This window comes from Eumetopias jubatus, unplaced genomic scaffold (genome assembly GCF_037043125.1).
Source record: "Eumetopias jubatus isolate StellerSeaLion01/CBP00866 unplaced genomic scaffold, mEumJub1_p1.0 scaffold_4, whole genome shotgun sequence".
NCBI classification, from domain to species: Eukaryota; Metazoa; Chordata; class Mammalia; order Carnivora; family Otariidae; genus Eumetopias; species Eumetopias jubatus.
The window spans coordinates 89,348,830-89,367,011 of NW_028274810.1; the positions used below are offsets into that span (position 1 = coordinate 89,348,830).

The following is an 18,182-nucleotide window of genomic DNA, read 5'->3' on the forward strand; positions in this document are numbered from 1 at the left end:
CACAAGCCAGGGTCACGGGCAGCAGCCGTCACCAGGCATGGGGGGCGGGAGCGGGCAGCCCTGGAGGCAGTTCCCACCCCGATGCGGGGCGGGGGGGGGTGGGCAGGTGTCTGGAGATGCGGGCAGCTCATGCATTCAGGGTGGATTTCACAGCAGAGGGGAGGCAGCTGGCTGGGTGAAAAACAGCATGGTGTTAAGATCAACTCAAATCCTGATTTCTGCTGTGTGAGCCAGTTTCCCAAGCTCCCTGAGCCTCAGTTTCCTCCTTCAAATGGAGGATGAAATAAGATGCAGCACAGAGCCGGGCCAGCAGCTCTGGGCCTGTAAACGCGTCCCAAGGACACATTCTCGACTCCAACCCCCCTAAAGGAAGAGGCCAGGTTTGCCTTCTCATTACTCGCTGCACCCAGCACGGGGCCTGGCACATAGTAGGCGGACGGTACAGGGCTAGTGAAAGTTCCAGGGAGGAGTCTCTGCCTCTGGTTTTTCAAACGGGCCTCTCTTTGCGCACTCACGGGTGATCCTATTTCCCCCACATAGGAAAGCCATAGATCGTGGAGGATTTGTTTTATGAGGCTGTAGCATGTCGTGGTTAAAATGTTGGAGTCCGACTGCCTGGGTTCCAATCATGTCTCTGTTACATATTAGCTGTGTAACCTTGGGCAAGTTATTGAGCCTCTCTGTGCCTCAGTTTCTTCTTCTGGAAATAGAGATAATAACCGTACACACCTCATAGAGTCACTATGAGGATCAACTAAAGCACCTAGGGACTTAGAATAGACCCTGGCACACAGTAGGTGCTCAGCAATGTTCACTGGTTTTTATTGCAAATTTTTTGGCCTAGCTGGGTTCTGGGCTCCTAACAGGCGGGTGCGCCTTGGGAGGGGAAAGCACGGGGAGGGTGGGGTCAGCGAGTTCCCCCAGTGCTTCTGGATCTCACCTGGCATACCCAAACTCAGCAGAGGTGGCCTCTGGCTGCATCACTCACCTGCATCACCCTCAGCTCTTCACCCTCTATCTGCCCAGAGATGCAGGATTCATGGCTGCCTTTTGGGTCCCTTATGCTGTGGAGAGTGAGTAGGTTTGGGGGCACCCACACCTGAGCTTAAATACCAAATACACCAGTTATTCGATACGTGACTTTCAGCCAAGTGACCCAAACTCCCTGAACACAAGTTTTCTCATTGGTGGGGAAATTTAACACCCACCTTCAGGGTTATTGTGAGAATTCATTCATTTTCTCACTTATTGGCCCCCCCAAACATAGACTGAGCACCTCTCACGTTGCCAGTGCTGTTCCTGGCCCTAGGGACGTGGCAGCAGATAAAACAGACAAACCCCTGCCTCATGGAGCTGAGCTTTGAGTCAGGGGTGCGGGGACTGACGGTAAAGAAGATAAATCAGGGAAATACTTAGCACGTTAGCTAGTGGTAGGCATTACAGAGAAAGACTAAAAGCAGGGAAGCGGTTTGAAGTGTTGGGGGAAGAGGTGGCTGACATTTTAGATGGGGGGCTGGGAGTCCTCCCCGGGAAGGTGAGTTTTGAATAAAAGCATAAAGGAAACGAGGAGCCCACCAGAGATTTCTGTGGGGAAGAACATCCCAGGCAAAGGGATGAGCAAGTGCAAAGGCCCAGAGGCAGGAGTTGGGCCTGGTGCCATCAGGAACAGCAGGGAGGCACAGGGCAAAGGGGAAGTGGATGTGGCCAGACAGGTAACAGGGGTCAGGCCGTGGAGAAGCTTTGGCTCTGAGGGAGATGTGGTTGTGGGCAGCCGGGGACGTGATCTGACTTGTGTTGTGAAGGGATCCTTCCAACCATCGTTTGGAGAAAAGAGTGATGTAGCTCTGGTAAAAGATGATGGTGGCTTGGATCAAGGCTATAGCAGGGGCATTAGGGTGGGAGGCCAGGGTTGGATTCTGGATAAATTCTCAAGGTGGAGCCAACTGGATTTGTTGTTGGAGCCTATTTGGGATGATGTGAGGGACAGAGGGAAGGAGTCCAAGATGGTCTCAAGGCTTTTGGCCTGAGCCACTGGAAGGATAGGTCCCATCAACTGAATGTGGGTGGGTTTGGGGGAAGATCCAGAGTGGAGTTCCGGACATGGTGAATGTGAGATGCTCAGGAGGCGTCCAGGTAGAGATGTGGAGGAGGCAGGTGGGTACAGAGCTCCATGTTCAGGGGCAGCCCGGGCCAGGGGTCAGAGCGCCTGGCCCAGAGCCCCGGCCCAGGCAACCGCTTCATCAATGCGTATTTCTCTCCTTTGTCACAGTCAGTCATAGGGAGCGGCACCTGGGAGGCCATCAGCTCAGAAACTCCTGTGAAATCCCCAAGATTCGCCCTTTTGGATCTGGAGAAAGGGAAGTCATATGTCTTCAAAGTGAGAGCAATAAACCAGTATGGCATGAGCGATCCCTCAGAGCCCAGCGAGCCCATCGCCTTGAGGGGGAAGCCAGGTACCGGTGTGATGCAGGAGGTGGGGGCAGGCCAGGCTGTCGGCATCCAGGGTCGGGGCCCCATCGCTGTGGGGACAAAGCCATGCTCACTTCCCTGTCCCTGACCCCTTCTTCCCACCATGAAGCTGAAAAGCAACATGATCTCAGGCCTGTCAGGTTTCAGAACACCAGGAACTGTCTCTCTCTGAGTAAGGAGCTCGTGAGAGTATGGGAGTTTTTTTCCAGCTCAACAATTCACAGGTTCCAGAATCCAGCTGGTCCAGCGCAGGAGCCGAGTGTGAGCAAGTGGTCCCTCAGTCCTAAAGCTGTCCCACCCCAAGCCCTGGCTCACCAGGCAGGACACCTCTTGGCAGCAGCACAGCGTGGGCCTGGGCAAATCATGTCCTAGCTGCAAACCTTGGTGTCCTCAGCTGCCAGATGTGTCGTTCTGAAGGCCTGGTTATTGTTCCCACCTCCACCCCTTCCTGAGTCTCCTAGGTGCAGGTCCATCCTGGCCCCCAACCTCCCGGGGCCCCTCCTTCTTCCGAGGCCTCCGGATTCTGGGGTTCTTGGAGTTTTAATAAGATCAGATTAGAAGGTTCCCTGTAGCTGTCTTGACTGACTGGCCCTTTAGGGAGCCCAGCTGCAGCACTACTGAACCCAGAGGAGCCTGATGTGCTGCAGGGCCCATTTGGGGGAGAGAGCAAAGTCCTAGATTTGCTCTGTTCCAATAATATAGGAAATACATACATACATATATATATATACACACACACACACCTATATGCATATGTATTATATGTGTGCATATATTATATAATATGTGTATATATGCACACATATATCTGTATATGTAATATTTGTGTGTGTGTATATATATTCATAGCAAATATGAATGGGTTGGAGGAGCCCTGATGGATCACACTATCCCGTTTCTTCGTCTTACAGGTGGGGAGGGCCTCCCCCAGGAGGAAAGAGGCAAGCCAAGAGCCCACAGATTTAGACATGATTCGGGGTCTGGCCACTGAGCTGTTTATGATCAGATGTGGGCAGTCTCTGAACCACAAGGAAGTTTTAGGGAAAAGTTCTAGTACAGTTCAATAAAAGAAAGGAAAGAAAAAGGGGCGAGAGGAAGGGAGGGAAGGGAGAAAAAAAGAAAAGCATTTACTTGTATGAGAAATGTAAAATTATTGTACAAAAGAGAGCAGTGGGGGAGTGGACGGAGACTAAGGATGAATGAATGGCGGCTGCTGTGAGGAAGCAGAGATGTTTGGAGGTGAGAGGGGAGAGGACTTGAGACTCATAGGGCCTGGGAAGGGGACACCTGAAGCCCCAGGGCAGGTCTGACACCCCCCCTGCCACCCTGGATTGCAGCGGGGGCTCCTCCCAGCCTCTCCCCTCACCCCACCCCTCCCCAGTCTGTAAGGCAGGTCGCTCAGCATCCTCACACAGCCCACATTTCTGTTTTGTAGCTACTCTCCCTCCTCCAGCTCAAGTTCAAGCGTTCCGAGACACGCAGACCTCTGTGTCCCTGACCTGGGAGCCCGTGAAAGACGCCCCAGAACTCCTGGGTTATTACATCTACTCCCGGGAGGCAGGATCATCTGAGTGGCAAACGGTTAACAACAAACCCATCCAAGGCCACAAGTGAGTTGCCCCCCCCCCCCCGCCCCTTCCTGCTAGGACGGGCCCTAAGGATCCTGGCGCCTGCCATTTCACAACGTGCCGCTCGGCACTGTTCTGAGCTCTTCTCCTGTATTAGGTCAGTTACTTCTAACTGAATCCTCTGAGTTTAGAACTGTGATTATTATCACCATACAGATGAAGAAACAGAGGCATAGAGCACTGAAGTAACTTGCCCAAACTCCCTTAGCTAGTCGTGGAGAAATTGGGACTTGGCCCGGATGACCTTGTCTTCAGCGCACACTGCCCGAGGGCACGCTGTCGGCAGAGGTGACGGACCGAGTGTCGTCCATCCAGGAGCTTAGAGACAGAGGCAGAGGATGCAGCCGCGGAGGCGTGGGTTCAGGCGCTGCATGCACCCCCTCACTCGCCTGGTGCTCCTGCACTGACACTCGCCCTCCCCAAGCCGGCGGGAGCCCAGAGCCTCCACTGTCCGCTGGGCTGGTAGAACCAGACTCTCCTCCCTGCTGAGGCTCCCTCCTCACTCACAAGGCCCGGATCCTTGCAGGCACAGTGAACCTCGAGGCTCCTGGGCTCATGACTTCTGTCAGTTTTGAGGCTCTGTGGGGTCAGGGTGGTGACACCCCTCCCCTCCTTTCCATCAGATGGCTGGCTGGGCCCTGAGAACAGCTGGCTGGGCTCACCTTGACCATGATCCCCTTGATCATCTGACCCAGAAAAAGGGACAGGACCTTGTACCCCACAAGTCACATGGTCAGCTGTGAGGGGTCACTCACAACTTGTTATTGCTAAAGTTCCCAAGTTGGAGAATCATCCGATTTTTTACAAATTCTGACAGATTTGACCAGTTGTCTCTAGAAGAACACCTCTCCCCCAGCTTGCATTCAGTGTGCTTCCCTGAAGGAGTCACCAGGAGGGCGTGGCACGTCTGGGACACATATCACACACGCAGTGGGGCGGGGGGCGGGGGGCGCGTGGCAGGCTCCTCTGGAATGTCCAGAGAACTCGCCACGTGCGTGCATGCGGTCAGTGATACGTGTCATGGCTGGAAAGAAGCAACCACCACTGCCCAGGAGTGCTGCCTATGTGAAGGCATCAAAGGAGCCCAGAGGGGCTGTGGGGGTCTGGTTTCCTGCAGTATTGCCAGCCCCACAGCACCTGGCTCTCACTGGAGGTGCTCCAACAGCATCTGAATGTCTGAACAGATGACTAACACAAGGGCAGGCTCTGCGCTGGGGTTCAGGAGGCCTGGGCGGCAGTCCAGACTCTGCTCCTAGCGGACTGTGGGCTCTTGGCTTGCCTGTTTCCTTCTGGGGGAGGCCCTCCCCATCTGTAAGACGAAGAAACGGGACAGTGTGATCCATCAGGGCCCCTCCAACCTTCCAACATTCAACTTCATCCTCATCTCCAAAACAGGGGTGAGTAACCATACCTTCCTCAGAGGGTGTGGTGACGAGGGCCCGAGTTGACGCAGACGGTAGGGAAAGCCATGCTAGACGTGTGCGCATGGCTACTATCCCTGCTGGCCTCACCGTCGTCTGTTGTCGGCAGGGGCTGGTCCAGGGAGCTGCCCCCGGCCTCACCCATTCAGGTCCTCCCTGAGCTTCGTCCCCTCGGGGCTTCATCCCTCGGACTGAGGCACGTTCCCCATTCGAGTGCGCGTCCCTGAGCCGGGAACTAGCCAGGAATGTCAGCCATCAACACTTGATTTCAGTCCTCGGGTCTCGTTGGGGTCACCTGGCTGAGAGAGGCTCCCTGTAGAGCAAGATTTGCTGCAGGACACTGTTGATAAGGGAAAAGAGAGAAAGGGATCTGCAATTTGGGTTTCATCAAGAAGGGACAGGACATTTTTCTCTAAACCAGAGCGTATCTGGAATGTATGTCTCTGGACGACAGTGCTCTTTGGGGGTCTTGAAAAGGACTCCATGCTTTAAAATCACAGCACTCATAATAAGAGCTGCTGTTGTGTTTCAAGGATGAGGCTCAAAGTCCCAGAGATGCACCAGGTGGCACAGGTCTGGGGTTGGCTACCTGGGCCTTCAACGGGTAGCTTTCCCAGCAAAGTTGCAATTTAATGGTGGGCTCGAAAAGAGCCACGTCTTTTAACATCTTTTTTTTTCCCCAATTACACCGAGAAATAATCGACATACATGACTGTGAGTTCAAGATGGACAGTATGATAGTCTGATTTACATATATTATGACATAATGACCACCATAGGCCTAGTTAACATCTTTCATCTCATATAGATATGATAAAAAGAAATAGGGGTCCCTGGGTGGCTCAGTCAGTTAGGCATCTTTCTTCGGTTCAGGTCATGACCTTGGGGTCCTGAGATCGAGCCCACCACGTAAAGTGGCAGGAAGTCTGCTTCTCCCTCTTCCTCTGTCCCTCCTCACCCCCGATTTGTGCTCTCTGTCTCTGTCTCTCTCTCTCTCTCTCAAATAAATAAAATCTTTTTTAAAAAGAGAGAGAGATGATTTCTCTTTGTGATGAGGACTTTTTGGATCTACTCTCTTAACAGCTTTCTTGTATATCACACAGTGGTGTTAAGTATGATCACCATGGTGTATATTACATATATTACATCCTCAGTATTGATTTGTCTTAGAACTGAAAGTTTATGCCTTTTGACCACCTTCTTCCAACCTTTCAAATCTTAATAACGTCACCCTCCAGGGTGAGAGCATCACTTTGGGGGCAGGAGCAATATCTTTACGTAAGAACCGGCCCCAAACCCTCAAATCCTATTGCTGGTGGCTACTTACCCACAAGGTTGTTCTAAAAAGTTCAGTGATGTCTGCAAGCTGTTTGGCCCTCCCTGAAAGCTTGCACATTTCTCTTCCAGGTTCACAGTTCCTGGGCTAAGGACGGGGAAGGAGTATGAGTTTTGTGTCAGATCAGTCAGCGAGGCTGGGGTAGGCGAGAGCTCAGCTGTCACCGAACCCATCAGGGTCAAGCAGGCTCTGGGTAAGTCCAAAGGGCAGTTGCAGCCTGCACGTCTCTCCGGGGCAGCTCTGGGCTGAGAGAAAGCAGGGGGTTATAGACCACATCTTGGAGGGTCCAACCCCAGAGGCCAAGGGAGCGTAAGTCTTCTGAGGGGATCTAGAGCAGATCCCATCCCCCACCCCTTTCCTTTGGGGAGGAAATGACAATGGCCTGAGGCCATAGGGTGATGTCTGACCAGCTCTGAGGCCCAGGTGCCCTGCAGGTAGCAGAGTCAGGGTTACCAGCAAATGCTGCTGGATTGAGTACCCCCAGAGCAGGGTGGGCATCCACTGGGGGAGGCTTGTTGGCTCCCTTGGGCCCCCCGGCCCAATCTGGCCACCCCCAGGAAGCAGCAGTCCTCACCTCCTTCCTCCCCACAGCCACGCCATCTGCCCCGTATGATTTCGTGCTCCTGACCTGTGGGAAGAATGATATGGTCATTGGGTGGAAGCCCCCCAAGCGTCATGGAGGTGGCAAGATCCTGGGCTACTTCCTGGACCAGCACGACTCAGAGGAGCTGGACTGGCACCCGGTCAACCAACAGCCCATCCCCACCCGGGTCTGCAAGGTAAGCCTGGAATGGGGCCACTGGCCTGGTGTCCTGGCCAGGGCAGGTGGAGACCAGAGGTCACTATTGGAGGTCCTAAAGCCAAGCGAGGCCTCAGGTTCCCTGGACTTGATAATCTGGCTAATTTTCAAGTGCAGATTCACTTGGGCGATCTCATTTAAGGCCCCCTGGACTTCCTGCTCTGACCCCCCCTGCCGCCGTACCTCTTTCCCTTCGGCCCCAGCCCTGGCTTTCACCATCTGTCTCTGCTCTTCAAGGTCAGTAACCTTTGTGAAGGCCACTTCTATGAGTTCCGTGCCCGGGCAGCAAACTGGGCAGGGGTTGGCGAGCTGTCAGCACCCAGCAGCCTGTTTGAGTGCAAAAAGTGGACGATGCCCCAACCAGGTGAGAGGTCTGAAGACACTGAAGTCCAGCACCTGCCCCCACCCCACCCCTTCCCCAAATCCAACCAGTGAGCTGACCACCACCAAGCTGTCTGTGCATCCAAGCTTGCTCTGTTGGTCCCAGACCTCAGACCACTGGCCCTTTCCACCAAGAGACCCTGTAATCTCTGACACAGATAGTCTTAACCTTGCTTTAGAGGACCCCTGACCTTGGCCATCAACTGGCTCTGTAGCCTCAACATAAATTATCCCTTAGCTCAGCACACCATTTGAGCCCTGATTCTGGCCACAGACCAATGTCAAACCCCAAGGACACACTGCTATGGTGACCAACACCCTGCACACCACTCCCACAACCCCGTTAGCTTTCCCCCATATGAGCCCTCACCTCCTCCCTAGGAAGCAAGGATCACAACCTTCCATCATTCTGTTCAGCTCAGTGCTGGTTTTTTCAAGCAAATGGCAGATAATGAGTATGTGTGATGCTTGAGACAATAATTATAAATAACTGGTATTTATTGGGTACTTACCATGTACTGACAGATTCCACAGATTATGCCACTAATGCTCATAACAGCACTAGATTATAAGAACTATTATTATCCCTACTTTGCAGATGGGGAGACAGGAACATAGGGGCTGAATAACTTACCCAGAGTCCCCATAGCCCGAGAAGGTGAAGCTGGGGCATGAACCCCGGTGAGCTGGCTCTGAAGGTCACGCCTTAGCCCCTACACTGATCACTGAAAGAACAAAGAGGTTAGAAGGGTTACTGCTGCCTAGGATAGGGAAGGAGAAGATCACGGATGCTTCTGGAAAAAGTAATGTTGAGCACATTTTGAAGAGTTAACCCTATTTCAGGCCCAGGCCAAAACCAAGCTTTGTCACAAAGCCAAGGCCTGCCAGGTCCCCACTGTGCCCAGAGCAGGCGCTCCCAGGTCCGGTTGTAACTGGCCGACTGACAAGGGTTGATGCCTGGCCCCCCGGCTCGCTGCCCACCTCTCTGGCCGGCCAAATCCTCCTCTCCCCCTCCTCCCACAGGGCCCCCGTATGATGTGCAGGCGTTCGAGGTGCAGGCCACCTCCTTGGTGCTGAAGTGGGAGCCCCCACTGTACACAGGAGCTGGGCCCGTCACGGGCTACCGCATCAGTGTCCAAGAGGAAGGCTCTGAACAATGGAAGCCTGTCACCCCAGACCTCATCTCTGGCACCCACCTGAGGGTGAGTCCCTGCCCCTTCACCTCCTGTTCCATCCTGAGCCTTCCCTGCCACTGGACATGGCAGGATTACAGAACATCAGGGCCGGAATGACCCTCAGAGATCGCTGCCCTCACTTAATGTCAGTAGAGGACCAGAGAGGGGAAGGGGCACACCCAGGGTCACACAGTAAGCTGATTGTTGGGCTGGCTGTCTTAACCTGCTCCAAGCTGGGCAGACTCCTCCCTAAACCTTCACTTACCATCAGCATGCATCTCCCTTGAGCACCGAATTCTGCTTCTGGGATCGGATGGTAGGGAAATGATTAAGCCAGTGTTCAAAGATCTGAGGACAAAGGTGCTCACTGCAGTATGGTTTATCAGGGCAAAAGTTGGAAACAATGTAAATTTCCATCCATAGGGGCTTTGCTTAAATAAATCAGTGTATCCTTCAAGCGGAATCCTGTGCCAGGTAGGTATAAGGACTATGGTAGTTTAAGGACAATGGGGTGGGCCTACATGTATGTACTGACATGAAAATATATCCATCATACGTGGCTAAGAAAAAAATCAGAATACAAAGTAGGCTATTTATGTTCGATAACATACTACATATACATATATGTACAAACATCTACGCAGATAGATATTTCTTAATTTAAATGAGAAACAAACTCTAAACTCTTTCGATAAATAAGAAATCTAGCAGAATCACTGGTTTTATTCACCTGGGGTGGTGGTTTTAACTTCCACCCCCTCACAGAAATTGTCCATGCGGGAAAACAAAGTGTCTATTGCAGCGTTCTCAGTGGACACAAATCGTTACCTTAGCCCATCAGTCAGAGTCCCAGACCTCCAGGTGCTGGGGCGGCCTCTGCACACCCAGCGCCCAGCTCTGCAGCCAGCCTGGCTCACGGGCCGCCCATGTTTGAGGAACAGGGTGAGGACAGTTCCATGATATGGATTAGATTTTGTTTTCTGGAGCTCTAGGGAAAGGGGGAACGTCTTCTCCAGCTCACTTTGCTGAGGTGTCTTTCACCAGCGGGCAGGAGAGCGAGCAGTTCTCAGGACCACACGTGGGCACCCCATCAGTTAGCACCAAGAGAAAAGAAGGCAAGTTCGAGACGCCCAAAACAATGTGGAAAGAGTAAGATGCTAACAAACATGATGCCCGCCACGTTTCTCATGGCTTATGTGCATTTCAAAGTCTAAACAGATTCTTACAAAATTGTTATTTCTGGCCATCTCTGGTGGGGGAGCGGCTGCCAGGGGGACTGTAACCCTTCCTTTTATATTCTTTTCTATTGCTTTAATATTTTTCCAACAAGTGTGTATGTCTTTTATACTCGGGAAAAAAAAAAACTTTAATTTCGAGAAAATAACAGCAAAGCCACCTAAAACAGAAGCAGGGAGGACAAGCCTTGGCCAGGGGCATGCTCCGAGACTCTGTGGTTTCTGCTCCATGGGGCCAGGCTCCCTGTGGTCGAATCAGCCAGCGATGGGCAGCCGGCCTGGGAGAGCCCTGAGAGATGGACGGTCCCTCTGCCTCCCCACATAGGTTGGCCCAGGCCAAGACTGGGTGGGCCTCGGTGACTTGGCACCATTTCTGCATTGTGGGTCATTGGCTGGCACTCGGTCATTTACTAAATGCCTTTTGACACCAACTTAGTACCAGGTCTGGAACCAGGTCCTAGACATGAAGAGTTAAATAAGTCTTGGTCTTTAGGGTAACAGGCAATTACCAGACTGTGCACTGTACCATTGAGGGGGGTCCAAAGGGAGTCTGGGAGTTCTAAGGAGGAAGGTAAGAGACCCTTCCTGGAATCCTTGGATCTGCCCGAGCTGAGCGGTCCAGGACGAGTTGGTATTGGCTAGGCCAAGAAAGAAGAGAGGGCATTCCAGGTAGAGGGCTCAGCAAAGACAAAGGCGTGGAGCCATGAAAGGGGAAACAGATGAGGTGAACGTGGGCACGTGGAGGGGGCCCCCAGAGGGGTATGAGCGCAGAAGGCAAAAGCCAGATTAGGAAGACTTCAGGAACTAAACCTCAAAATCTGCACTTTACCCTGAAGGCCACTGAAAGATTTAAACACAATCAGACTGGCATCTTGAAGAAATTGGCGGAAGGAAAGGTAGACTGGGAAGGGCCTAGAGTCAGGGACACCATTTAGGAAACTGTTGTACTAATCCAGGTGAGGGGAAACGAAACCTCGATCGGGGCTGTGGCTGGGGGTGGGAGGTAATCCCTGTGCAGGGACCAAATAAAAACCGGGACTGGGGAGAGCAGGGCGCCCCCAGCTTGCCCCCCACCCCGAGGCAGCCTGCGCCCCGTGGAGTTCCACGAGAGAGGGGCTCCCTGCCGTCCATGGCCGGGACCATAGGGAGGGCCGGTCTTCGCCGTCCTCATGCTCACTCTTGCCTACCCCTCCACGTCCCCCAGATCTCTGACTTGCAGCCGGGGAAGAGTTATGTGTTCCAGGTTCAGGCCGTGAATTCGGCCGGTCCAGGACAACCGTCCATGCCCACCGACCCCATACTCCTGGAAGACAAGCCAGGTAGGGGCGGGCCGAGGTGCCAGCACCACATGGCGGGGCTGCGCCACCAAGGACAGGCGGGGGCCAGAGGACGGTCGGGAGGAGCATGTGGACCTGTAGCAGGAAGGGACCCCTTCCCGCTGCCCCCTCCACGTCATCCAGCTCTGCCTTTCCTTCTTGCCTGTTTCTCCCCCACACCCCACTCCCGTTTCTTTCTGTGAGACCCCAAGATATGAGCGTTTCTTTCTATTTGATGGGGTCTTCCCTTCTTTCATATGCCGTATTCATAAATTCGCACAACTCTTCATGGATGTTTAAAGCAATACCCGACAGCATTCCGGCTACCACACGAGGCTTTGTCTGTTTTGCAGTCACAACTCCTGAGGTCCCCTCCTACCACACACACCAGGTGCTGAGCTAGATCCTCACACGGCCCTGGCGCTCCCCACAAGCCCCTGAGCGAGGAATCATTGCCCCCACCTTAGAACTGATTTTGTTGTAGCTCCGAGGTTAAGCGATCTGGTCGCACAGCTAGTCCACGATGGAATCACTCAGCTCTGCGAACTATAAAGCACGTTCTCGTTCCATTCTTTTACTTATTCATTCATTACTTATTATTCTTTTACCAACACATCTTTGGTGATGCCCACATTGCACTGGGGACACAGCAGTGACGAGAAAGCAAGGCCCCTGCTCAAACATGGGGGAGGGGCAGGATGGACAGGAAACAAGGAAATGATGATAAGGTGCTGATTTAGGAGGGTAGTAAGTGCTATAAAGGAAATGAGCAGGGTGGTATGGTGAGGTGGGGCTTACTTTAGCCAGAGCAGTCAGGGAGGGCCTCCCTGAGGAGGTTATGACATTTGAGTTGAGAAGGAGCTGATCACAAGTCCTTGGAGGCCACAGCAAGGAGACAGGGGGTTATTATTTTATTCAAGCACAATGGGCAGCCATGGGAAAGTTTAGCAGGGAGGTATACGCTCTGGTTTATTACTTCTAAACGTTCCATGCCCCCTGCCCTTGGATCCTGCCCTCAGATGCCCGAGAGATCGAGGTTGGTGTGGATGAAGAAGGCTTTATCTACTTGGCTTTCGAAGCTCCTGAGGCCCCTGACTCGGCGGAGTTTCAATGGTCCAAGGACTACAAGGGCCCGCCAGACCCCCAGAGGGTCAAGATCGAGGAGAAAGCTAACAAGTAAGTGAGGGGAGAGGGGGCGGCCTAACCATCCACAGGTCCCAAATGTTGGCAGGTGAGCTCATGGGTGAGACCACCTGGCGGGACTCACAGACAACCGACCTGACAGGGGCTGCCTGATCCCTCTCCGAGGATGCTGCCACCACCTCAGGGAGCAATGAGGGGACAGTGCATTTAAGGGCAGAAAGGGCAACATTCATTCGCAGTTCTTCTTCTGAAAGGAATGGCATGTGCCTTTGCACGTGTGCTTCCAGGGAGACGCGAAGCCCTTGGTCTCTAGCCTGGGCGCTTGCAAACGGTGACTTGCTCTTGAAAGTTGTCTGGGCTCAACATCCTCATCTGTAAAAAGAGGGGTTGGGACCAGATGTCAAATGTCCCCACGTCTCCCTCCCCCAGCCCCAGCAGCTCTGGCTTCAGCCCGGTCCAGACGATGACTTAAGCCCTGGGGGGAGAGGCTGGGCAGTGCGGCCAATGAGAAGAGAGCCTGGCTAACGGGGGCCATTGAAGGGGCCCGGCCAGAGCTGCGCTGGGTAGGGCTCCCCATGGCGGGGCAAGGAGGCAACCACCCCTGCTGCCTCGCGGGTGCCGAGGCTGTGGCGCGGGTGCGGGGCCTCCAGCTCCCAGGCCTCCAGTGCACAAGGCACCTCCCTGAGTCCCTGCTCTCCTCTGTCTGCCAGGTCCAAGGTCATCCTGAAAGAGCCTGGCCTTGAAGACTTGGGCACCTACTCTGTGGTGGTCACCGATGCTGATGAAGACATCTCGGCCAGCCACACGCTGACGGAGGAAGGTAAAGCCCCCACCCCACTGCCGCCTCCCCAGAGAGACGGGCCCAGAGGGAGTCCCAAACACAAATGTCCCCAGAGGCCGGCGAGAAGAAACAAAAATTAATAAAGCAACAATTTCCAGAGAGGGAGGCCCATTCAGCCAGCCAGACAATTTTAATCAGGATTTATTGAGCACCTGCTCCATGGGCGCAACAGTCAAAAATCCCTGCTTGGTGGAGTTCACATCCTTGTTGTCTCTCTTTCCTTTTTCTACTTTCGATAAAAGCAAAGGTGCCAGAATCCTTTCACCTTCTTCTGTAGCCCCAGAAATACAGCAGTGCAGTGTGAGGATAAATTGCAAATGGCAGCTGGTCTGAGGAATGAAGGTGACAGTAGGGAGCAGCGGGGACTGGGGCAAACCAGAGAGTAGATGCCGCGTCTCAAGGGGCATCCATGTTTGATGATTTAAGCAGAAATGGGGCTGGTGCGGATGATGACAAGATTCACTCTCTGCTGTCTCCAGAGTAACTGAGGGACAGCGCATTGCCTCCCCTGCTGGTTGCTCAGGAGACCCTCTGATTTTTTTAAGAAGCAGAAGCCAGACAGGCTCAGGTTCCAATTCCAGCTTCACAGTTTCCTGGCTGTTTGATGTTGAGCAAGTCATGTCACCCCTCTGGACATCAGCTTGCTCATCTGTAAAGGGAGATTATAATCCCCCCTGGCTGCCCCAACTGAAACAATATTACACACACACAATTCTAGGCACACTCAAGCCATCCACAAACAGGATATGTTTGGGTTTTGTTTTATTTTGCTTTTACTTGCCATGAGTCCAGACTCATCATACTAAGGACTCTGGGGCTTATACGGGAAAATGAAGTATGGGCTCTACCCCTGCCAATTCTTCCATCCACACATATTTATTGAGCACCTACTGTGTGCCAGACCCTCATGTAGGTCCAGAGCTCAGCTTAGCAGAAAAGACAAATCTACAAACCTAACACACAGAAGCAGTAAGCAAAGAGACAGCGCCCCACCAAGCTGCCCTAGCGACTTGTAGACTGAAGTGCTCAGGAGAGGGGCCAGACCCTCCAAGGTGGGACAGCATATTACAGTGGGGGAACACTGGGGCTCAGGGACCAGTGAGCCTGGGGTGGTGGGAGGTGGGCAACAATGCTCGCCCCACAGCGTTGTGTGGGACTAGTGACGTAACGTGGAGCCTGGCACTTGGTGGGCACTTCTTGGAGGAGGTGACACTTGATCTCAGGGTGGTCGGCAGCAGCCCCCCTTCCCCCTCGGTGCCCCAGGGCCAAGGCCCACAGTGCTCATCATGACCTCCTGTGTAGCAAGTGACTCTGGGTTGAGGGGGAGTCTCTTGGGATGGCTGCTGTGGACCCCACTGCCCAGGCATTTCATTCTCTTTGGTTTTTTCCCCTTGTTCCTTCCTGCCCCAGAGTTGGACAAGCTGAAGAAGTTGAGCCATGAGATCAGGAACCCAAGTAAGCTGGGCCCACTGGGGTGTCCTGAGCAGAGCTGAATGGGGCAGAGGGGCAGAGGACGGGAGCATCATGGGGCTGGAGAGTCAGGGGCCCACGGAGTCAGCGGTCCATGAGAAGGAAAGGGGCGGCCAGCAGGGAGGAGAGGGGTTCCAAAGGAAAGCAGAGCAGATGATTTCGTCTCCTTATAATCATTATCATTGGCTCTTTAGTAGTTTGGATTTTGGATCATCCAAACCTCTACTTCCCTGTTCTCTTATAAAATAGTTCTTGATCTTCTTGCTTTACTTCTCTTAAATTCAAACCAGTTCATTACAAATCAGTGCAACATGAGTGAGGGGCATGGCCTTCAGACGCTTCGAGCACTTTGCCCGTTAAATGCCCAGGGTGTGCTCAAGGTGGGGCTGGTCGGGAGGGAGAAGGGGAGAAGGGGGGCGCCCACCCCCTTCTGTGTCCTCTGGCTCGCAGCCATCAAGCGGATCTCCGGCTGGAACGTTGACATCCTCGAACAAGGAGAGGTGCGCCTGTGGCTGGAAGTAGAAAAGTTATCTCCAGCCGCTGAGCTGCATCTAATCTTCAACGAGAAGGAGATCTTCAGCTCACCGGTAACTGGGGTCTCAGACTGCTTAGGGGAGGTACCCCTGCCCGGGATGTGGCCTCTCAAGGCAGGGGCTCTCCGCAGCCCAGCACCGCCCCCTAGTGGACACTTTAGAAATAGCCACATACTTTGGCTGTCCCAGGGATAGGGTGAGGGTGGGACGCCTGCCTTTTAGTGGCGGTGGAGGGCTCAGGGCTAGCTGCCCGCCAATGCAAGGATTCTCCCACAGATAAAGAATACCCATGCCCCCCCCCCACACTACTTTTGAATGTCTTACCAGATATTCTTAAGATTAAAAACCTACATTCATGCTCATAATTATCCAAGCCTAGACCCTAATTCTGTAATATAAATACAACGGATTTTTGCACAGTTTGGGGGTTCTTTTAAAGATTTTATTTTTATTCATTTGAGAGAGAGAGAGAGAGCACAACCAGTGGGAAGGGGCAGAGGGAGAGGGAGAAGAAGACTCCCCGCTGAGCAGGGGCCTGATGTGGGGCTTGATTTCAGGACCCTGAGATCGTGACCTGAGCTCAAGGCAGACGCTCAACTGACCGAGCCACCCAGGTGCCCCTGCACAGTTTTAATATACACCAAATAGAGACTTATTCTACAAGCCACTTTACCTACGCTCTTCCATTCATTTTCCTGTTCCCGTACGAAATAGCTTTTGATCTTCTTGCTTTACTTAATTTCCCTTAAATTCAAACCAGTTCATTATAAATCAGGGCAACATGAGTGAGATTATGTCTGAGCATCTACTATTGAAATACATATGGCTTTTATTTCTTCTTCATATTACAGTGGTGGTATTACATTGCTTTTCTGGGGAAAAAAATCATGTGTGTAGGTTGTATTAGATGGAGCCACGAGTCGCCCATAATCAACTGTTTTTACAAACATGGCAATTTTGATCTCAGGAGAGATCCAATCATGACATCATGTTATTTACACATTCCATCTCTGGGTGGCAAAGTGGCCATCAGTAGATATGTGTTACAGAAAGGGGCACCAGTTCCAACAGAGGAGAAAGAGCTCAGGGCTGGATGTCAGAAGACTCATACCCACCTCCTGAGGGCTGTGTGCCCTCGGGCAGTTCTCTTCACCTCTCTGTGCCACAGTTTTTGTACCTGTACAATGACAGTTGGTTGTCCCAGAATCAGAAGAAGCAAATGAGAAAACTGATGCGAAAGTTCTGCATAAAGATTAATCATGACCTTGGTACATGGTAGAGGATGTGTGACCAAGTCTGCACTCTGCCGCGCACAGCATTGGGACTATTGGTTTTCCCTACAGAAAAATAAAACTAGATGGCTCCCTCAAACCACACATACAAATAAGTCCAGAGGGAATACAATCCTAAATGTGGAAAATAAAACTTTAAAAAACTGTTAGAACACGACAAAATGTAAATGAGTGTTAATTCTGGGTAGCAGGGCACCTGGGTGTCTCAGTCGTTAAGCAGCTGCCTTTGGCTCAGGTCATGATCCCAGGGTCCTGGGATGGAGCCCCGCATCGGGCTCCCTGCTCGGCAGGAAGCCTGCTTCTCCCTCTCCCACTCCCCCTGCTTGTGTTCCCTCTCTCACTGTATCTCTGTCAAATAAATAAATAAAATCTTTAAAAAAAGAAAAATTCTGGGTCGCAAGTACACAGGCATTCTTTATATTATTCTTTATACTTTTATGGGGATTTGTAGAAAGAAGTAGAAAATGTGGCACCATAGGGGTTGGGGGCTTATTATCAATTGCAATTAATTCAAGCACCCAAGACTCTCCTGTGCCTGCTGGGCCCCATGGGTGTTCCCAGGACCCCCGCCCCGGTCTCCAAAGGCTTCTCACTCCGCACATATCACCCACCACCCAAGTCCAAGTACGCCCTGATTTGTGCCCCACAGCACAAATCCCCTGGGCTAGGCAAAGGGCAAAAAAAGATTCTCCGGGTTTATTCTCCCCAGAACCGCAAAATCAATTTTGTCCGAGAGAAGGGCCTGGTGGAAGTGATCATCCAGAACCTGTCGGAGGATGACAAAGGGTCCTACACCGCTCAGCTCCAGGATGGAAAAGCCAAAAACCAGATCACCCTGGCACTGGTGGATGACGGTCAGCCACGCCCAACCCCCACCCCTGCCCCAAGCCCGACCTCAGCTCTCCGCTCTCCGCTCTGGGGCTTTCTGTGCATCCTGCTGCCCCTCTCCGGACCTGCGCTCCTCCCGGCTCAGGCCAGTTCCTCCCTCTGTGTTCACAGATTTTGACAAACTTTTGAGGAAAGCAGAAGCTAAGAGAAGAGACTGGAAGAGAAAACAGGGTAAGAACGGCTGGGTGAAGTTCAAAAGCGGCCAGTGGTCAGTGCTGAGGACCTGCTGGGGACCTGCTGGATCCCTCAGCCCCG

At 52.7% G+C, this 18,182-nt stretch overlaps 1 protein-coding gene across 1 annotated transcript in view; it reads left to right on the forward strand.

Moving 5' to 3' along the window:
- MYOM3 (myomesin 3) overlaps positions 1-18,182 on the forward strand; it is a 42,374-nt gene that overhangs the window by 15,883 nt on the left and 8,309 nt on the right. The window contains exons 14-26 of the mRNA XM_028113848.2: positions 2,270-2,453; positions 3,905-4,079; positions 6,926-7,047; positions 7,446-7,633; positions 7,891-8,017; positions 9,058-9,236; positions 11,649-11,763; positions 12,780-12,936; positions 13,614-13,723; positions 15,155-15,199; positions 15,665-15,801; positions 17,749-17,893; positions 18,039-18,098. Coding sequence (XP_027969649.1) covers positions 2,270-2,453; positions 3,905-4,079; positions 6,926-7,047; positions 7,446-7,633; positions 7,891-8,017; positions 9,058-9,236; positions 11,649-11,763; positions 12,780-12,936; positions 13,614-13,723; positions 15,155-15,199; positions 15,665-15,801; positions 17,749-17,893; positions 18,039-18,098 — 1,744 coding nt within the window. The remainder of the gene's footprint in view (positions 1-2,269; positions 2,454-3,904; positions 4,080-6,925; positions 7,048-7,445; positions 7,634-7,890; positions 8,018-9,057; positions 9,237-11,648; positions 11,764-12,779; positions 12,937-13,613; positions 13,724-15,154; positions 15,200-15,664; positions 15,802-17,748; positions 17,894-18,038; positions 18,099-18,182) is intronic.